Consider the following 22,236-nt stretch of genomic DNA (forward strand, 5'->3'; position numbering starts at 1 on the left):
ATGAAGTGCTGGAAGGCTCTTGGATCCTCATTCCTCAGCTCCACCATCAGCTTGTCATACAGTCCATGTTCAGGCCTTCTCAGTATCCACTGTCTGACCCACAAAACTCTGTCTCTCCTTCTTCTCTCTCTTCTCCTTCTGTCAACAGCTTGTTGCAATCTGAGGAGGTTCTGATTCTGCTGCTGGACTAGTGCACCAATCATAGCAAGTCTCTCAGCATCCATGGTAGTACAGTTTTACTGTAACTTTGAGGAAATTTGATATAACTGAGGTCTGCACTCAACGGCTATTCCAAATGGGCTCCTGGTCCATTTCTCCCCGTATTTATAGCCAAATTCTGGTCCCCCTCCGACACCTCCATACCAATGCCAAACCAAAGTTCATCACCGCCATGGATCGCTGCTTCAACGCCTGACACAGTTCCGTGTCCGCTCGTAAAACGCTTACAGCCGCTCCACCAAAGTTTGTGCAACGTTTAATCACCGCCCGGGCAAAGCTGGCAAAGAAGCAGTGGTCCAGCGTTCAAGATTTCTGCGTTGGCCTAGCGGACCCAAACGTCCACGAACTTCAAGATTCAAGATTCAAGAGAGTTTTATTGTCATGTGCATAGTAAAACAGCAGTTATACCATGCAATGAAAATCTTATTCTGTTCATTCTCCCAAGAAAAGAAAGAAAACAAATGAAAGAATAAGAACATAAGAAACATAAACACATAAACATATATACCAATAAATTAAGCAACAACAACAGAAGAGACATTAATACAAGTAAATAATACAAATAAATAAATAAGTAAATAGAGTGCTATGAGTGTGTGCGTGTGTTGCGTGCGGCGTGTGCGAGTGCTTCGTTGAGGAGCCTGATGGCCTGTGGGTAAAAGCTGTTTGCCAGCCTTGTGGTCCTGGACTTCAAACTCCTGTAGCGTCTGCCTGACGGTAGGAGTGTGAATAATGAGTGTTGTGGATGTGTGCTGTCCTTGATGAGGTTGTGTGTTCTTCGTAGGACTCTAGTTTTATAAATGTCTTGCAGTGAGGGGAGGGCTGCCCCAACAATGTTCTGTGAGGTCTTGATCACCCGCTGGAGTGCCTTCCTATCACGTGTTGTACAGTTACCGTACCAAACAGTGATGGAGGCGGTAAGGACACTTTCGATAGTGCATCTGTAGAAGCAACTCAGGATTGTGGTGGGCATGCCAAATTTCCTCAGTCTTCTCAGGAAGTACAGTCTCCTTTGGGACTTCTTCATAATTTGTTGGGTGTTGTGAGACCAGGTGAGGTCCTTGCTGATGTGTGTGCCAAGGAACTTGAAGGTTTTCACCCTCTCCACCTCAGTCTCATCAATAAACAGGGGTCTATGCGGCTCCTTTTCCCTTGTTCTTGGGTCGATGATCATCTCTTTAGTCTTATCTGTATTGAGAAGGAGATTGTTATCACGACACCAAGCTATGAGGTCCGCCACCTCTCTTCTGTATGATGTTTCAACACCACCAGTGATCAGTCCGATGACTGTAGTGTCATCCGCAAATTTAATGATGCTGGTGTTGTTCTGGGAGGCCACGCAATCGTAGGTGAAGAGCGTGTAGAGGAGTGGACTCAGCACACACCCCTGTGGGGTCCCAGTGCTCACAATTCTTGAGCTGGATGTGCGATTGTGGACTCTGACTGATTGGGGCCTGCCTGTGAGAAAGTTAAACACCCAGTTACAGAGGGAGGGAGACAGGCCAAGTGTGAGGAGCTTATTTGTGAGTTTGTGGGGGCAGACTGTATTAAAAGCAGAGCTATAGTCTATAAATAGCATTCTGACGTATGTGTCCTGGCCCTGTAGGTGAGAAAGGGCTGTGTGGATGGCAGTGTTGACTGCATCATCCGTGGACCGGTTCTGGCGATATGCAAACTGTAGAAGGTCCACAGTTGCCGCCGGGATGCTCTTTTTGATGTGGGTCATGACTATTCTTTCAAAGCACTTCATAACAATAGGAGTGAGTGCTATAGGGCGATAGTCATTCAAGCAGGTCACGTTGCTCTTCTTGGGTACGGGCACTATGGTGGTGGACTTAAAGCATGTCGGTACAGATGCTTGTGCAAGCGACAGGTTAAATATGTCAGCAAGCACATCAGCTCTGATGAGCAAACCCGAAGTGCACGTCCTGGGATGTTGTCTGGCCCTGCTGCTTTTCGTGGGTTTGTTTTGTTCAGAACCCTGCGCACATCAGCTGATGTCACCATGAGAGGTGAGTCCTTTGTGCTCCCCAGGTTCAGCCACCCTCTCTGCTCATCAGGAGTTTGGGTGTCAAAGCGGGCGTAGAACTCGTTCAGCTCATCTGGAAGTGTGGTTTGGCTGGACGTGGCTACGCTACTCTGCTGTCGATAGTCTGTGATGTGCTGGAGCCCCGCCCACATGCGCCGAGGGTCTGAGGTGGAATAGTAGCCCTCCAGCTTCTGTCTGTACTGTCTTTTGGCCTCCCGTATGGACCTCCTTGCGTCTAGCGGCGCCAAACTTTCACTGGGCGTTGTTGGAACATGAACTTTGCCGTGGCGAAAAATTGCCCGCTCCTCACCGCTCGCAATATTTTGTGCAGCTCAAAACTTTTGGAGCGGTAGGAGGGACCATCAGCAGTGGCCGAGCGTATACGGCGTTGCCTTAACGGGGGCCAACTTCTGTTAAACGGTGGTGAACAGTTATGAGCGGTGATTAATTTTTTTCACCGCTCCAGGAACGCTACAGCAAAGTTTGGGCGGTGTGACCGGGCTTGTACCTCCAACAAAGCTGCTCTTCTTCCAGTAAGACATTGGACACAGACAATTGACCCCCATTGTGTGCCACATGCTTGCAAGAATTTATCGTAGAATGTCACAATATGTACTAGGGATGAGCGAGTACACCACTATCTGTATCTGTATTTTGATCTGTATCGGTTCACCTATGATCCGTATTTGTACTTGGAGTGGGCGGGGCATTAGCCGGAAATGGGTGTGATTTGACCGGAAATGGGCAGGGCGTAAATCGTTACATTATTTTAAGTCTGAAATTGACATGGATTGATCATAAGTTGCTATATTTATTGTTTATAATTCAGCTATATGTGTACTGTGTATGTGTGTAAGTCATCTGTAAGACTTGACCAAGTACGATGACCTGATTCTAACATTATGACGATTAAAAAAACATAAAAATCCTCTAAAGACAATTGAAGTCATACATTCTCTTTGTTTATACAGAGTATCCGGCTCATCCCTAATATGTACCATACATGTCACATGTTTGCCCTGCTACACCTATTGAGGTTGTCGCCAACTGTCAGCCAAAAGCTGTGATTTATATCAGCATTGTCGTGTTTAAAAAAAGGTCAATGACTCAGTGATTCCAAGCAAACTTTCCATGAGAGGATTATAATTAGATGACCATAAATGGTATGTAGGTCAGATGAACTGATTAATGAAGAGAATGTATGACTTCAATTGTCTTTAGAGGATTTTTATGTTTTTTTATCGTCATAATGTTAGAATCAGGTCATCGTACTTGGTCACAGGCATTTACGTATAAACACAACTTGTATTAAAAGTGATTCACCCCTCTCTTGTTCTGGGGAAAGAAGATAAAGAAAGGAGGTGGGGCAACGGCGGATTGTTCCGAGTGTGTCGTGCCTGCTGAGGCAAGCGCAATAGAGTGAAAGTTGTGTGTGACAGCAGTGAAAGAACAACATGGAGCTCTGACCACAGGAGGCATGACTCACCCTAAGAAAACCTCAAGGCTCTCAATGCTCCTCGTTGGACGACCCTGATCTCGTCCCCCCTCACCAAAGGTTTCCTGTTAGTGGTGGGGATTAAAGAAAAACTCATGGACCATGGTCTTTTATTAACATATTATGGTGCAACCAAACACAATTGCTGGTCCACCTCTGATTTGTTAAAATATAGTTTTTCTCATTGAAAATAATGTAAATGTAATAAATGAATTCATTTTCATTTAACATTCCTGGCTGTCGTGCAAGTGAAAAAATAAGGCAAGTCAATTCCCTTACCATATACCACATATCCTGTTCTGGCTGCTTCAGGGAACATAATCGGTAAAAAAGCCTTGGTAGAGGTCTGCTCGAACCTGTGGCCCATCATGGTTAGTCTTAGGCTGAATCCCAATTCTACCCCTTAGCCCTTGCCCTTCGTCTTACCCTTTCCCCTACCCCTTAAAACCTAAGGCCAAGGGGGAAAAGCCGCTAAGAAATGGGACACCACTTGGTTATCATTACATCATCACCCTTCAGCGCTTGCTGCCTGTGACATAGGCACATGAGATAATTAAATTGTTCATCATACATGTTTCCTTCCATAAAGCGAGTAAGGTGCCATAAAGGTGCATACATTTCTACATCATTTCAATGTTATAGAGCCACAAACTGTGACATTTATTGTAAAACATCAAACAGCTCTAAAAATAACAGTTTACAGCCAGTACTTTAACAACATTTGTAAAAAAATAGAAAATGTATCAAATATACATATGACATAGAAATAACAATATCACAAACTTCATCAACAAATGTAGAAACCTTATCAAGTATCATTTCAAGGTTTAAAAACCTGCATGTTTTGGCCTTGCTCTCCTCCTGTCGTTGATGTTCTCAGATTGTTTTGTAAGAAAGTCCAGAATTGCATTTTGTTGTATTTGACTTTTACATACTGAGATTGTAGCTTTTGAATGGTACTGCAGTACTGCATTGTGTAGCAGAGGGCTGATTTCAGTTGGCTCAGCATCTCCTGCAGGAATGACACACATGCATGATTACTGGGCTACTACTGTTAACTCTTTGAAATACAATAATAATAGTAGTATGGTAACAGTAGGGTGAAAACAAATATAGAGTGATGGTAAAAAAAAACGTTAGACTCCAAAAGTTGAATAAAGTTTGATAATGTGGTGTGGCCATGTTGTTTACATCTTTTATTGAGCTCACTTCCTGGCCATCCATACTGTATGATGAATACAACAAACATATCTCACCATGAAAATTGTTAGTGGAATTTACAGCAAACAGACTTCACTATAATGTGCTGCGTTACATGAATGATTAGATTAGAAACCGCCAGCGGGGAGCGGGGATAGCCACCCGCCATGGCCGGGCGAGGTGCATTGTAGGACCCGGACAGCCTCTGTGCTGCCACGGAGCTCGGGAGAACCAAAGTATAGAGCGGGGATAGCCACTCGCCGTGGCCGAGAAAGGGGGCGCTTTAGTCGAACACAAACATGGCACTCTCTCGGTCAGTTCAGTAATGTATGATTGATGTAGAAAACACAACTTAGAATTAACAGGCTAATGTGGTCGCTATCTCTATCTAATCATTGTCTAATCAGTTATAAAATGCAGTAGATTGCCGTTATATCTAGCGAAAACCAACAATTCAAAACATGGCGAATATTTACGTGGAGTAGCAAATGACTGAATATATAATTAAACATGATTGACGCTACTTTGAAACTCAATAATTATGTGTAATTACTTACATTTATGTTTCCTTCGGCCTCTGTGGGTGGGTGGGTGTAGCTCCGCCTTCCCGTTTGTTTCAAGTGTGGTAGACTACCACACTTGTTTTCAAGGGGTGTATACGCCTTAGCACTTACCCCTTACCCCTCGGTTTAAGGAGAATTGGAACACCGCTTGATTCCAGTGAATGCCCAAAACCTAAGGGTAAGGGGTAAGACGAGGGGCAAGGGGTACAATCTTCTCTTAGTTCCTTCTATTTCTTTCACTTGTAATGTCCTCCACCACAGCCCACTTTCAGTCTCTGACTCCCCCCTCATATAAGGCCCACCCTTCCATCCTGGCTCTCATAGGCATTTTCCTCCTCGTTCCATCCCTCTCACCTCTCTGCGCTCTTCATATTTCATATTAAGCAAGCCGTTCCAACAGGGCCAGCTGTGTAAACAATAGAGACCAGCCCTTCATGTTTTTACAGAGCTAGAAAAATGTAAAAAAAAAAAAATAGACACAAGGAGCTCGCCGCGGGCCGTGCATATCAGTGATCTATGGCCCTTTTGTATCTCCGAACCTCCTTTGAGCGTGAGTGGGGCTTTCTGCTGTTGCTTTTGTGTGTGTGTGTGTGTGTGGATGTGGGGGCTTTCTGTAACCATAGCCTCCTGCAAATATTGACTGAACTGAATAGTTACAGTGGGTAGCCCGAAAAGCAAACGCTGCCTGTTGTGTTCCCCGCCAGCCCTGATTAATGCTTCTTTAGCTTGATATTGATAAGCAGGAATGAGTCATACTTTAGTGACTAGTCTACTTTAGCCAGTTCATGTGTGTTTATGAGTCTATAGTATATACACGCATGCATCCAGGGGGGCAGATGGTCAAGTTCTGCACGGCAGTCACACAGCCACGCGTATTTTGTGTGACAGCAAGCAACCATCCAGTCCTGCCTCCTGACACACATGCACACGACTCATCTGCTGGTTTATTTTGTTGTTGTTTTTTGCAGGTGCACCCACTTTGACATTTCAGATAATTAGAGTCTGACCTTTCTGAGGTGAGGCAGAAATGTCACCCAGCCTGCCTTGCTGACAAGTGGATTCACCCCACAGGGGCCTTTACAAAAAAGCCGAGGGTTCTCTCACTGGCCCTGCTTAGCACACTTTAGCCTCATCGTGCCACACTTTCTTGCTATTACATCACACTCTCGCAACCATAGAGTCTCAGCCTGCTCAAAAGGAGCTTTATGAAAGAGGGGACATGTCACACACATACTGCATGTCTCTTCATTTTTCTCATAAAATCATGACTTTATTGTTTTACAATTACTACTTTTGGGTCATAATAACGTGACATTTTTTTCATAAAACCATTACTTTATTTATCATACAAATGTAAACTTTTTATTCTAAGAATACAACTTTTTTTCTTTTTCAATTACAACTTTTTCCTCCTAAAAGTATGACTTCATTCTCCTAAAATTATTACTTTATTCTTTAAAAAATATTTTCAGAAAAAAATGTTCCCATAAACATTTTTTTTTCTCATAACTCTTTATGACTTTTTCCTCTCATAAAATTACTACTTACCTCACGAAAATGATAATATCACACTATTATTTGTCTAATATTTGTACTTTACTTTTATCATTCAGATTTTTTTTTTATTGTAACATTACTACTTTTTTTGTCATAAAACAAACGAAAAAAAATCTCATTCAATTTTTTGTCTCATAAATTACAATTTTTGTTCTCTTGAAAATGTATTTTTTTTTTCCAATTTAAAATTAGTGCTTCCTCCTCAATCGATTATTTGGAGTTATTTGACATTTATGGTAATGTTACTGCTTTCCAAAAATAGTAATATATATATATATCCCGTTCTCTTGAAAATAGCACTTATAAAAAATAAAATAAAAATAACTTCCAAAAAATGAATGTTTAGTATAATATTTCATAACTCATAACATTGAAATGTATTTCTCATAAAAATATTTTTTTATATAATCAATCCTTTTTGTGTACTTTTTTGTAAAATTATGAATTTGTTCTCAGAAAATTGCAACTTTTTTCTTATAACAGTAAGCCTTTTATTGCACAACATTTGAAAAAGTATCATCACAAGGGGCGGAGCGCATCCGTGTTTGGGATCTTTGTCTTGATGTTTTTAGGGATTGTTTATTACTTGTAAATGTGATTTATGTGCATCCCATTATGCCATATTTTTAAACACATTGACCATGTTCATGAAGATCAATTCATATTTTCTTTGCTTTGTCCAATGTGTTTTTGTAGTGTACCTCGTTTACATTTTCTAGCCCAATCATAGTGAGTTGGTACCCATTTTAAGTGAGCTTAGCGCGACCACTTTGACCTGAATAATTCAAACAATATTAGCTGAGATACAGCGCCAGTGACTTGTCTAAGTGTGCTGCTCTGCGTGGTCTACTTTTTATGCAAATCTGAGCATGAAATGTACTGTTAGTGCTCCGTACATCTCTCCAGGGCAGATGGATGGCATGCCAAGGTGACTCAGGACACGATTTGGGGGACACACAAACTCACTAGCTTAGACACTTGTTGATAGATACACACACACACACACACACACACACACACACGCACACTTGCATGTGCACTTTGTTGCACATACAACTACACATGTATACATTTGTGTGCGTATTCACCAGTGAATTGGCACATTTTACTCGTAACATGTATTCAAACACACGAAGCGTCCCTCATGAAAATTTCAATGCACCGTGCCTGAGCGGCTTCCATTACTGGCACCTCTGCAAAGGCGTACAGGTTTGATGATGGAGCACACCGTAAAAGATTCACATCCACTCGGAGCTTGACGGCCTTTGGTGTTCCCCAGGAGAGGTTGCTGCTTTACGCTTAAAGCCCTTCAAAGTGAAATTCACAGTCACGTGTCTCGTTTTACAACGTATCCTCACGAGAATTTGGCCAGATGTCGGAGTAAAAGTTAAGAACAATATTTCATATTTCATTCATCAGTTCATAACCTGGTGTCCGTCCAGCAAAAGGCACGTCATCGCACCTGCACGAGCTCCTTGTTTGCTTGCATTCTGTTCTATAATGCTTTAGTAGATCATGCAACACTGTAGTTTGTACATTTGGGGTTGGACATATTAAGTTTTATGGAATTTATCAATGAAAAAAAGGTTGCTATTGACACTGTTAGAGTTTAAAGTGTCGAGGTATTTTAAAATCCAGCTCAAATATAAAAGTTAAAGTCAGGCTTACTCTTGGAGCGGATGGTCATAAAATATGCGTTTGCGTGTCCTGGAGAAAACCGCATGGGCAGCAGCAGCATGATGTATAGCTGTGTATTTCTCACAAGATGTTTTCCATAGCTCTGACATCGCCTAACAACTGTTACTCCGTCTCAACCCACCCCTCGTTGAACTTCATCTCGACATGTGTTGCATGGCGCGCATCCCCGACGTCTATTTATGTACACACCAGCCTCCGCGCTGTACAGTATGTCATGCGTTGCATTCGCCATCCCCTGTGGCTCTGCGCTCTCTTGTCCGCCCGTCCACCCCGACCTCGCTCTGCCATTTGCTGCTTGGCCGATGATTAATTCAAAGTTTGCTGTCACAAACGATTACCGTCTCTCGTGCCACGTCACCTCTGACCCCTTCCCTCTCGCTGGCTGTTACATGCCGAGGCTAGGAGTTAAGACCAAGTGACCCAGATTGTTTGTTTATTTTCCCCCCTGCTGTTAGTGATCACCTAAATTCCCCCAGGAGCGAGGCCTCATACAGTTGTGCACTTACGTATACATATGTTGAAATGAATATAGCATGTGCAGTGTACTGGTAAAAGACGCAGATAAAGCTTTAAAAATAGAAACTGCAGAGGAGCTGAATAAAAAAGTACATTAAAAGCATGAATCAAGCCCTGAGGGAGATATAGGCTGCATCACAGTTGCTCATCTTAATCCTATTTTACACTACTTATCCATTCCTGGTTTCAAGATAGCGTGCATTATGTAGTGCCGGCATACAAGAAGTTTGTGTTTTCCAAGCTACTTTTATTTGATTTATCGAGATGACGTGCTTTTGTTGAGATCGTTATTCCGACACAATTGTCGCCCTTGACACTCGCAGACCAGCAGCCATTCAGCATAATGCACATCCTCCCATTTGTTCTTATCCGTGACCTTGGACGTATCATATATAGCACATACATCACATGAAGGGAGCTGTTGGCTAAAGAGGAATGAAAAAAGGGTTTTATGCTCAGTGTGTGAAGTATCATGATTCTTCATTCTTAGGTGTACGCACTGCAGCGTGTGTCATCTGTCGGAAGATAAATTAAAGTTAGCGGTCAATGCTTCGATGGCACTCCAAAGCTTTGTTTCTCTCAATAAATATACCGTAGTATGATAAACTGTGAAACATGTTGTTTTAATAAGAGTTTGCCTTGCACACTGCAATGTTTGGTCATTTTTGCCCAAAATAACAAAAAAAGACACGTATATCATTATTATTGTTATTATTATAGTTATATACTAATAATATACTGGATAATAAGAATAATCTCATAATTCATATTAAAACCAATTGTATATTTTGTGTAAAAGTCAAATCTTTGCGTGGAGTTTGCATGTTCTCCCCGTGTGTGCGTGGATACTCCGGTTTCCTCCCACATTCCAAAAACATGCATGTTAGGTTAATTGGAGACTCTAAATTGTCCATAGGTATGAATGTGAGTGGGAATGATTGTTTGTCTATATCTGCCCTGTGTCCAGGGTGTACCCCGCCTCTCACCCAAAGTCAGCTGGGATAGGCCCCAGCTGACCAGCTGGACTGCTGCATGTTTCTTGTGTTTGCCTTTCAAAAAAAACAACAAAAAAACCCACCGGAACCGGAACACAATCTGCTCCAGAATGTTGGTCAACCCCAGAAATTAAGAGCAATAATCAGTAACAGGGTCAAACTGTTTCCTTCATATAAGTGATATTAATTATACAGATAAAGTTGTTTTTTTTACATTATTAGCTGTCATACAAGTGCAAAAAGAAGTAAATCAGTGTCAAAGCTATGATACGCCTTTATGAGGTGCATAGAGGCTAGCGCTGGCAGCTAACAGCGGTCAGTGCCCCTTCTACCTTAAACTCTTGAGAATGGGATGGAATCTACCTCTTATTTTGATGAAATTCTAAACCAGTCATGCAGGGTGCGCGTTACCTGGGAACCAAGACCCCACAAAATTCACCAGAGCAATTGTAAATTCATTGATCTGTGGGTGTCTTCATTACTTTTATGAAAAAGATTGCATTTTCTTTGTCAGAAGTGCTGTTCATGTTAATGTGACATACACTATAAACTATAGTATTATACGAACATAGGCTACTATAGAAATGAAGTTCATGAGTGCACTTGGGAGCTGCGGTTCATTTAGGGGGAACAATGAAGGAATACAAGTTAGACTCATTACATTTCTCTAGTATTGTCCATTGAGACGATTTAATGTAAGTATTAACGGGCTGAAATTGTGTTTGCTGTCAACTTCATGCCACAGGAAATTAAAATTATATTTTTATTTCCCTTTGATTAATCCTATTCTAGTCTTTTTTTATGATGAAAAAGGGTGATTACAATTTGAAAAGTGTCATGGTTGCCTCTGGTTGTGAGGATATATGGGTTCTAGCTGCACCTTCTTGTGTAGTAAAACAACATTATCTCTGTTTGTTTACTGCGGCATCACTTATAAAGAGTTGTGGGTCCACCACAATAAGGCGGCTGCTGGTGCAGAGCGTTGTGTGATGTCGCATATCAGTCACAGCAGCCTCTTATGGAGCCACACAGGACGCCGTAATGATAATGGTGAAGAAAGTAGCCCATTTCCAGCTTCTCCCATTGACCCGGTGAGATGTTGCTCCTTCTTGAAAGACTTGTGCATCCATAAGGCCTCTGGCTGTTACGTCGTAGTAGAGATGGCGTTACATCACTTGCAGCGTGCTGACGATACTGATGCATTTTACATGATCCCAGATATGTAGGGGCGGTGTTTCCAAATATTGATGACTGCAGTACAGTATTACCTTACAGGCATTTGTTGCTTATCTCTGAGCTCTCTTGATTTAATGGCGGCAGAGAGAGGGGGTGTGGCTTTAAAAGCATATAGTGTATAACTATAACCATCTCCCATGGGTTCAAATAATAAGAAAAAATGCTGTTAAAAGCTTTCAGCCTAATTTATGCTTGGCCTTTACTCTGCAACCCCTGGCCGTCGCACACGCCACCTCACAATGACAAAGTGACAAAGAGGACTCCAGGACAACAATCAATAAAAATAAGTCAGCGAGCAGAGGGCCAAGCCCATAAAGTCAGCTCTCAGTTTGATTAAGAGACATATTAGTAGTTCACATACAATAAACACAGACACATCATTCTTTACGTAGTTTGCTAACTAGCACAATGGATGCCTCGTGCGGCCAAAAGACAAGGGTATAAACATGTTATATATGGTTAGTCAAAACTCTTATATCATCCAGTGTGCTAAAAAGGAATAGCCTGGGAGAATGTTGCACGTATTTACATGCATACATTTACATGAAAATGATTTACTGCACTTTAATCTAATATCTGTATAAGACGGTATTTTTTTTAATCTCTTGAAGAAAAGAAAGATCTTTGACTAGTGTTTTTGTGGTCATTGAGCTCCTTTTTATTCAAAGCAGGGGTGTCACACTTGTTCCAGCAAGGGCCACATACTGAAAAATGAAAGGATGCAAGGGCCACTTTGATGTTTTGTAAAGCAATAACACATGGAGATATGATATTAAGTTATACTGTATATATTTCAAGAAAAAGGCTTGTGATAGAGGTGAAAAGGGTATTATTAGCATGAACTCCCATTTTTGTTGTTTTTGTTAATTTTTCAAATACTTCAACTTTCTTCTTAAATAGTTTTTGTAAATTTTCTTCTAGTACTATTATGTCTTTATTCTCATATTACTTTTTTGCCAACCTAATTTTCTAAATTTGCAACTTTTTTCTCTTAATATTTGAAGCCAGTGCAGAGACCTGAGTACTGGACTAATATGGCCATATTTCCTAGTTCTAGTCAGGACTCGAGCAGCAGCAGGAAATAGCTGTCCTCAGCTACGCCAGCCGGTAACCAGCAGCTCGTAACTGAAATTTTAGCCCGCAGTTCAAAGCAAAAAAATCAGCAGAGAGATGTCTCGCATCTAAAAAAAAACACTCTATGCCAAGGTACCACTGTATAAATGGCAATAAAAAATAGCTGTAGTGCTCCAGTATGGAGTTCTCCACCCAACTCATGAGACGAGACGATGCTCAAGATTGGGTCCACGAGAATGAAGTCTGAAGTCCAGCCCACATGTCTTTGTGTGGCCCTCAAAACAATGTACCGTAAAATTTGGACTATTGAGAGCACCTGAGAGCATCTGAAAGCCGCACCAACCAAATTTAAAGAGAAAAAAAATGTTGTACATGTACAGGCTGGGCTTGTCTATAGCCGCACGTGGGATATTTACTGTACACAGAAAGACACACTATAAACCTATACTCAGTATTCCCAGGGTCACTCGTTAGCTCCTGTGAGACGTGAGAGACTTTTTTTTCCATTGGAGTTCAACAGCTGCCACGGTCCAAGCAATCCAAGCAGAAGCGGCAGTAATTCTACACTTGATTAAAAACTTACTTAAGATTTCACAGATGAAAACACAATTGCTGCAGAAGACTTCAAAACATGTGATATTAGCTTCTATTGCGGAATCACCTATTGAACTGTAGTTCTTTCTTATAAATTAGCCACATCATTGTTTAAGCCACAGGGTTCAAAGCATGTGGCTTATAGTAATTGAATATCTCCAGTGTAGAATGACGGAAACATGCATGGCATATACTGGTTTTAAGACATATGGTTGGAGTGGAGTCCCTCTCTTTAGCAATGCTGCTCTTGAACCTTTACCTGAAGTCATCTCTAGGTGAAACTGTACTTTAATACGCTGGAGAGAGTGACACATCTTATTGTGTTGCTAGCAGTACCTGCCTCTCGGCTGTCACATCATGGTGCTTTACGTACGCGAAACAAGTGGGGACCGGCACCTGAACATGTCTTCCTTGACCCCCCTCTCTCTCTTTACAAGAGTTCATCCATGACGTGCTGGTGTGATTGCTCGAGTGCGACATTCCTGTGTAACAGTGTTCATGCTAAGACACATTCCTCCTGCTTTTTCTCCCCAGTAAGCAGCATTTGCCTCTCACTGACTCTTAAATGGCTCATTACGGGAAAAGAATAAGCTTGTGTTGTGACAAGCCGTTTGGAAGTCAGAGCCCTGCTCTTTCTTGTTTATATTGTGATGTCAGTGTACCTCTTGATAGCAATTATGTTCTCTGGTGTGCTCATGTTCTCTGCTTGGATAACAGCGCTCCTCTTCGTTTGGAAATAAACAGCAGCACATATCTCTGGCGGTCCCACAGTGGCACCTTGGGTCTCACCTCTGGCTTTGGCAACTCGTGTAATTAGCCAAGTTTTTCTTTTGTGTTTGTATGTGGGGTTTTTTTGTTTGTTTTTTTTTTTTGCTTGTCTCCCACACTATTTTGCAGCCTGTCACCGTTAATGAGCAGCCCGAGCAAAGAAAAAAAAAGCTGTGAGCAGACATCATGCACCCACTGGTCTCCTCACAGTTTTAACACCCCATTAGGTAATTAAGGCAGACGGGTTGTTTTTGTAAGGTTTAAGACCATACATTACCATTAATTAGCATCAAAACAAAAGCCATTTTTAGCTCAAACACTCAAGTTCAAAGAGGAACAATTGCTGTGTCTGAATTTGCACACTTCCGTACTTACACTTTGCATTCACACTTGTCATTTTTGGTTGGTAAAACCACTAAGTCAGGCTAGAGTCGGTTTACTCTGCTAGTGCTAGTTCGTGTTGTCAACGCATGTCAACGACTGGATCAAACAAGGAAGACTGAGACCGCCTGACCGATGAGTATCAGACTGCCTGCCAGTTGCCCTGAGTAGGGATGAGGACCGAAAGTCCGTTCCAATATTGGCACCGGTGCCCACATTAACGGTAGTGATCAGTGCCTCATTTCAGTGCTAAATTAATGCAGACTCAGCCACCTGTGACATTGTGAAAATAACATGTAAGTCTTGACAGAGGAGCACACAGTCTGGTGCTCTTTTTAAACTTTATCTATACCTTAATATGCCAACAGCATTGCTCAATTCCAACACGGCACACACGTCACCATACAGCTACATAACGCTGTCCACAGCAGCAACACAACTTTTCCTCATTATCAACCAATCATGGTCACAGCGAGCGAAGTGCATTCACGAACAGGGGAATTGCGAGCATCATAAGCAGAAACACAAGGATGTTGTTTTTTTTTTTTTACATTCCGTGTGTTCTGTATTGCTGATGGTTTTGCTGTGATAATTATGACAATTTGTGGTGCATTTCATTTCATATTGTTGCATTTATTAATTAGTTTCCATTTCATTTATATGATTGAATAATATAAAATACTATTCTGTTCAACTCGCATGTCACAAAATTCAGTAAAACTAAAAAGGTATTTTGTTTTTTTGGACGTTTTCTTTTTCAAAGTACAGTTTTGGCACCAGTATCGGATAAAATGAAACGATACCCATCCCTAGTCCTGAGGCAAGTGTGAACGCCAACCACACGAGCAGATCAAAACACCGGATATGATGTCACCAAATGAGAGCGAAACCAGGCGATGCATAGCAACACCTAACAGAAAGCTGTCTTCAAATTGTTAAATAATGTGATTTACATGTAAGCCCAGAAGCATAAAATATACCTGGCTCTTTTCAACAAAGTGGTCATGTTACAATTCGGTGAAGTCTTCAGACACGCCATCTTCTTACAGCACATCTGCTGGCGTCTTGACCTTGATCTTTATGCAACACACATCCTCTTCATCACATCACAGCTGGTAAAAAAATCTACTATTGAACCTAGAGTCCTATGAGTGTGTGTGACCCGGAGGACATCATGTTCTTGTGGACGTGAAAGGTTGTCGGACAATGTACACATCACATACGCCGTCCAACTGAGGCGCGACTTGATGCATATGCTTAACTGAGACCATTATTTGGTCCACTGACAAAAATACAATTGTGAACGAAAACCAGACTGCACCAAAGTGACCACCAACTATCTTTTTTTTTTAATATTATTATTATTATTGGTCTGGACGAGAATGCCCAGACAACAAATGTAAAAGCACCCTTTTGAGTCTTTTGAGTGCATTTGTATGATCACACAAACAAATAGGGTACAATGCAGTACAGTGCCAATACCCAGATACCCACATCCAAAACGGTCATCACGGTTAAAATCCTCACTAACCCACCCTCAACAGCGGCATCTTGGCTATGTAGTGGAAGATTAGGGACTACCGCACCTTTCTAAATTTGAAATAAAACTTGAACTTGGGTAAATATTGCGATCGTAATTTCTGGTAAGTGTGCAACGACCGTGATAGATTTGGGTATCAAAATCAGCAGGGTATCAAAATTGTCCCACTTAGGAATTAAGTACACAGTGTACACGTTAGAGCTCGACCGATATGTTTTCTTTTTTTTTAAGGCCGATACCGATACCAATTTTTAGTAGTCAAGGACCCCGTGAAAATATTGGCGACAAAATTTTGAATAATACACTCTCCAACTTACTTTAACTCAAATTATTTTGCTTATTCCATGCAGGACAAATTACTCAGAGTACTATGCATAGTAGTGTGTGGTAGTGTATGTATAGTAGTATGACCAGACATTTATTTGATTGTAGTGTGCCATTAAGGTTCATGCAGTTATGCAAGGTGTGCAAACATATGGTTTGAAATAGACTCAGTAAAAGCATAAATTACTATAATATTATATTAAAACGTATTTCCCATGATCCGTGTGTTGACGTTATTGGTGTCCCAGAGGGACATGCTGTTGATCATCAAGTCTCCACTCTTTGCAGTACATATGAGTTTATTTCCCAGTCGCTGTTAATGAGTTATGCCGATATTTTGTCACACTCCCATTTGTTTGCATCACTGGTTCAAAAAAGCACGCTATGTCACCCTTGTTTCATGAAGATACTTTAAGTACCTTTGAGTCTTGGAACAGGAGAAATGCCGGCTGCTGTGTTTGGGTGTGCCGCTCTTATTTACCTATAATTTGTAGGTTTGTCGAACGTTGCATCACATTAGTTCCACCTTTGTTCTCTTATCGGCTGTTGGATTAAAAAAAAAAAAAGCCCAATGCCCATATGTGTCAAAATGCCAAATATCGGCACCGATAATCGGCCCGGCCGGTAAATGGTCAATCACAAGAATGCAGTATGCTTACTGAAGTGCACTGACTTAAGTATTCGATTTGCTACACAGCATGACTGTCTTTACACTGCTTCTTGTCATTTTGTGTGTTCCAGAGGCTGCGAAGAGGAGGCCAGTCTCAGGAGAGCGTCATGTGATTGGAGTGAAAACCGTCTAGGAAGCACTCCTGTCAGCACTGCTATCAAAGTTTCTCCACTCATCTTCTTCATTGTTGAACTTCTAGATAAGGAATTTCACAATAGCAGGATAAAACGCCCTGTTTTTTTTTTTTTTTGTTTGTTTGTTTTATCGGTGACTGAACCCTACACTGGATTTTTAACCTCAGTGACATATCTTGGCTGGACACTGTTGGATTATGTGCTAATCCAGCATTCCCATGGGGGATTAAATCAACCCAGTAAACCACCACAGACTCACTTTTGGCTCTGTTACCAATTACAGAGGTATTTTTTTTTATAGTGAGTGACACCCATCATGGCCGGGAAGGGCAACCCGATGCCGGGCCCCCACCTCAATGGCTTCCCAGTGCCCACGTACTCCTACTTCTTCCCTCACATGTTGGGGAGTCTGTCTCCTCCAGCCCTGACAGGACTTCCCCTCAGCGGCTACAGCACACCCTCACCAGCCAGTAAGTCAGCTCTTTTTCTGTTTAAAATGCAGGCAAGCTGTTTACAGACGATTTACTTCCCTTTGTCCCGGTTCACCTCTGCGGTGCTGCAGTGTCATTCTCGTCGCTCTTTAATTGTGTGTGACTGAGCTCATATGTGAGCTTCCTGATGAAAGCACACTTTCTTCCCATCCCGCGTAGATCATTCCCGCCTGACAGACATGTGTGTTGGTAAACAGACAGCTCCAGCCACAAATATACGCCCACACTCTCACAGTGCCTCCAGCGCTGTCCTTAATTTACGAGCCCACACACACACACAAACACACATACACACAAATAGAAACGTCAGCGTGGATCATGAGGAAATGAGGCAGGACAGCCAGAAAGCAGCGTGGCTTATTGCGAGAAAACAAAAATTGGCAAGTGTCCCGGAATAAATCTCTCTCATTCAATCATTGTTGCCAGCGAAGTTTCATGCTCCTTTTTATTTTTTTTTATTTGAAACAATCAATCATGAGCTGTAGAAGTGAAGCGCAAAGTTTCCTGTCTAAGTAGGTGAAAAACTTTTTTCAAAAGGAAATGTCGCTGCAGTCGTGCGCTGAGTCAGACAGGAAAACCTGCTTTATCATAAAGAGCCTTTGAGCAAGGGCAAAATTTGACATTAAGCTATAATTTATTGTGTTTATTAGGAGAATTGTTATATACAGTGGTGTGGAAAAGTGTTTGCCCCCTTCCTGATTTCTTGTTTTTTTTGCATGTTTGTCACACCTGTGTTTCAGATGATCAAACAAATGGATGGGAAAAAAACCCAAACCTAAATGTCCCTGTGTAAAAAAGTCATTAATCCCCTGTTAAAACATAATTTAACTGAGATTAATTGAGTTTTATCAGTCTGGAAAAGGTTAGAAAGCCATTTCTAAAGCTTTGGGACCCCAGCAAACCACAGTGAGAGCCATTATCCACAAATGGCGAAAACATGCAACAATGGTGAACCTTCCCAGGAGTGGCTGGTCAACCAAAATTACCCCAAGAGCGCCACAACGACTCATCCAAGAGGTCACAAAAGACCCAGCGACAACATCCAAATAACTGCAGGCTTCACTTGCCTCAGTTACGGTCAGTGTTCATGACTCCACCAGAAGAAAGAAACTGGGCAAAACCGGCCAGACCAAAAGCACTGCTGAAGAAAAAGAAAATTCAGGCTTGTCTCAATTTTGCCAGAAAACATCTTGATGATCCTCAAGATCTTTTGGAAAATACTTTTTGGAAGGTGTGTGTACATCTGTTGTAAAAGTAACACCGCATTTCAGAAAAAGAACATGGGGTTGTTTTGTTGCTTCAGGACCTGGAAGACTTGCTGTGATAAATGGATCCATGAGTTCTGCTGTCTGACAAAAAATCCTGAAGGAGAATGTCCGGCCATCTGTTTGTGACCTCAAGTTGAAACCAACCTGGGTTCTGCAGCAGGACAATGATCCAAAACATACCAACAAGTCCACCTCTGATTAGCTGAAGAAAAACAAAACGAAGACTTTTGGAGTGGCTTATCAATGTCCTGACCTGAATCCTATTGAGATGCTGTGGCATGACCTTAAAAAGGCGATTGATCCTGGGAAACTCTCTAATGTGGCTTTTTTTTCTCCCTTAATAATAAAGAGTTTCATTTAAAAACTGCTTTTTGTGTTCAGTTGTGTTGTCATTGACTCATATTTAAATTTGATTGATGATCTGAAACATTTAAGTGTGACACAAGTGCAAAAAATAAGAACTCAGAAAGGGTGCAAACAATTTTTCACACCACTGTAGTTTGTGTACAATTGCAGAAAACAAAATTAACACAACAGTGGAGGACATTAATAATAGTTATCTCTTTTTCAAGCAAAAACAACCTTTGTTCATGGAAGGAACACATTCTGTGTTTGTGTTTTGTTTTGAGATGATTCTCTGAAATACAGTGGAACCTCGGTTAGTGTCATTAATCCTTTCTAGAAGTTCAGACTCAAACTGAAATGCACGCTAACCAAATACATTTTTCCCATTTAAGAAAAATAAATAAATAAATTACCATAAATTTCAGACTATTATGCGCACCTGAATATAAGCTGCGCCCACCAAACTTAAAGAGAAACATTTTTTGTACATATATAGACCAGATCGCACTGGTGTCCTCGTTGTAACATGGGATATTTACACAGAAAGGCACACTATAAACCTTGCAATCCTACCTTTACTTTGTGTTCCCAGTGTCGCTCGTTAGCTCCGGTGAGACGTGAGATGCTTTTTTTCATCGGAGTTCCGCGGTCCAAGCAAAAGCTGTACTAATTCTACACTTGATCAAACTTACTTATGAATTGTCAAAAAGCAAAACACAGTTGTTGCATAAGACTTCAACACGTGCTTCTATTGTGGAAACGCACTACTTTCTGTTTTAGCACTCTCAGCATCATGGGAAATATAGTTATTTTAGCTATATATGAACAGCATCATTGTTTAAGCCGTAGGGTTCAAAGCGTGTGAAGAAAGTATCGACTTATTGTATGGAAAGTATGCCAATCCGTTCCGGACGCCTGCCGAGTTTTACATGCAGAAAACAGTTCTAAATACATATAAATGATGAATGACAGGGATAAATTAACATTTAACGTCACTTTTACCTTGACTGAAGATTTGATTGTTGACAAACATATGGCGATGACAGGCAGAGAGATCCATATGGACACCACCTTTGTGTTTTGCTGTTGAGTTATTTCTTGAATTCAATAGTGTTTCTCACCTTCTTTATCAAAATGCTGGCACGGGCAACTTTCTTTGGCTCCATTGTGGGTTATTTTGCAGCTGTGATCAAAAGAAAAGCAAAGACTTTGATAGTTAGCAACCACTGTTGACTTTATGGAAGGGCAACGGCGCTGGGGGACAATGACTTCCGGTTCCGGTTTCCATGCTAATATGGTACTAACAGGGGCCTTTTGTGATAAAAATACGTTACCAACACAGTCGGGCTCATGCGATGTATCAATGACACAACAAGACGCGCTCCATATTGAACAGGAAATGTAAGCAAACCGAGGCAAAACTTTTGCGTGCGTATTTTTTATGTAAATTGAAAAATACAGTTAAAAAACATTTAATTTTAATTAAATTTGATTAATCTATTTCTGACACATAGATTTTTTTTTTTGCCCCCGTTTTTGCGAGTAGGAACTCTTATTCCAACTTTTCGATTTTGAGTGACAAATCCATTAAACTTTTCCTCAGAGGTCGGAAATTTCCAACTTCCCCAGTTTCTGGAATGCAGTTCCCAACCCACCCGCTCCCATTTCCCCACTAGCAGATGCCACACCTTTCTCACAAAGACTGGAGCTTCCGACAGATTCCTTTTTACACAGTTGAATGTGTGTGTGTGTGTGTGTGTGTGCGCATGTGTGTAGGTGTGTGCGTGTGTGTGGTGCCATTTTCCCAGTGTTTGCGATACAGGGCGCAAGCTTCCCTCCTTTTTGCCTGGACAAACATTTCCTGCCTGTAAACATCGGAGATCTGGGGACACCACAGCATCCTGACGAGCACACACACACACACACACACACACACACACACACACACACACACACACACTTAGACATAAACACAATGTTTGCCTCTCACACTGCCTCATTTCTGCCAGTCATGTCACACAAGCAGCAGCAGTGAAAACTCCTCCTGCCGCTATCTGACACATCAGTCCACTCTCCTGTTTGCGCTCCCATATTTTCACACACACACGCCACCGCTAACTAAGCCCTCTCCAAACTCACTCACTGCTGAGAAGTGACGAAAGAGACACAAGAAGGGGAGGGCGGCAGTGCCGAGGAGAGGGAGCCAGTCAGTTTGTGTTTGGAAGGGATTTTGGATTGGAGGCAAGAAAGCTGAGCAATGGCCTTGGCGGCTTTCAGCGTGGAAGAGATTCCATTTTAATGTTTGCATGTGCACTTGTTCCCAACGAGACTGTACTGATTCAGCTTGTACAAAGTTTTGGTTTTGTCTCCTCGCATGCTACACAAGCAAAGGAAGTTGTTTGTTAGGCTGATTACTCAAATCTACTTAAATGATTGACACAAGAGTTTGCAGAGGGGTGGGGCTTGGACGAAGGAATGGTGCTGCAATCCACTGTGTACATGAATATGAGAAATAGGGACTATTTCACGTGTTTCTAACAGTCCTTTAGATTAGATGGGCCATAAATGGACATGTTTTTCTCATCTACCTGTATGTCATTCAAAGAGACTACAGTTTTAATTAGATTAGATGTATATCCGGCCGCACGGTGGTCTAGTGGTTAGCACGTTGGCCAACACAGGAACAGCCTGGAGATCGGGAAGACCTGGGTTCGATTCTCCCTTGGGCATTTCTGTGTGGAGTTTGCATGTTCTCCCCATGTGCGCGTGGTACTCCGGCTTCCTCCCACATTCCCAAAAACATGCAGGTGAGGTTAATTGGCGACTCTAAATTGTCCATAGGTATGAATGTGAGTGTGAATGGTTGTTTGTCTATATGTGCCCTGTGATTGGCTGCGACCAGTCCAGGGTGTACCCCGCCTGTCGCCCGAAGTCAGCTGGGATAGGCTCCAGCATGCCCCCGCGACCCTAATATGGTATAGAAAATGGATGGATGGATAGATGTATATCCCTTAGTCCCTCGGAGAAATGAAGGTTCCAATTGCAGCAACACTGTATGCAGTATGCAAGATAGTAGTGGGAATAGCAGCACAGCACGTACAGTAAAACAGGTATAAATAAAATACAATAACAAAGTCAT

The 22,236-nt window shown here is 41.8% G+C and overlaps 1 protein-coding gene across 2 annotated transcripts in view; it reads left to right on the top strand.

The window, feature by feature from the left end:
* raraa (retinoic acid receptor, alpha a) overlaps positions 1-22,236 on the top strand; it is a 212,317-nt gene that overhangs the window by 92,212 nt on the left and 97,869 nt on the right. Inside the window, exons 1-2 of one of the 2 annotated variants that reach the window (XM_054768624.1) lie at positions 169-225; positions 16,931-17,463. In XM_054768624.1, the coding sequence (XP_054624599.1) occupies positions 17,310-17,463 (154 nt within the window). In that variant the 5' untranslated portion in view covers positions 169-225; positions 16,931-17,309. Of the gene's footprint in view, positions 1-168; positions 226-16,930; positions 17,464-22,236 lie in introns of those variants that run through there. The other variant, XM_054768623.1, reaches the window with a different exon arrangement.

This window comes from Dunckerocampus dactyliophorus, chromosome 2, assembly GCF_027744805.1.
Source record: "Dunckerocampus dactyliophorus isolate RoL2022-P2 chromosome 2, RoL_Ddac_1.1, whole genome shotgun sequence".
Taxonomy (NCBI): domain Eukaryota; kingdom Metazoa; phylum Chordata; class Actinopteri; order Syngnathiformes; family Syngnathidae; genus Dunckerocampus; species Dunckerocampus dactyliophorus.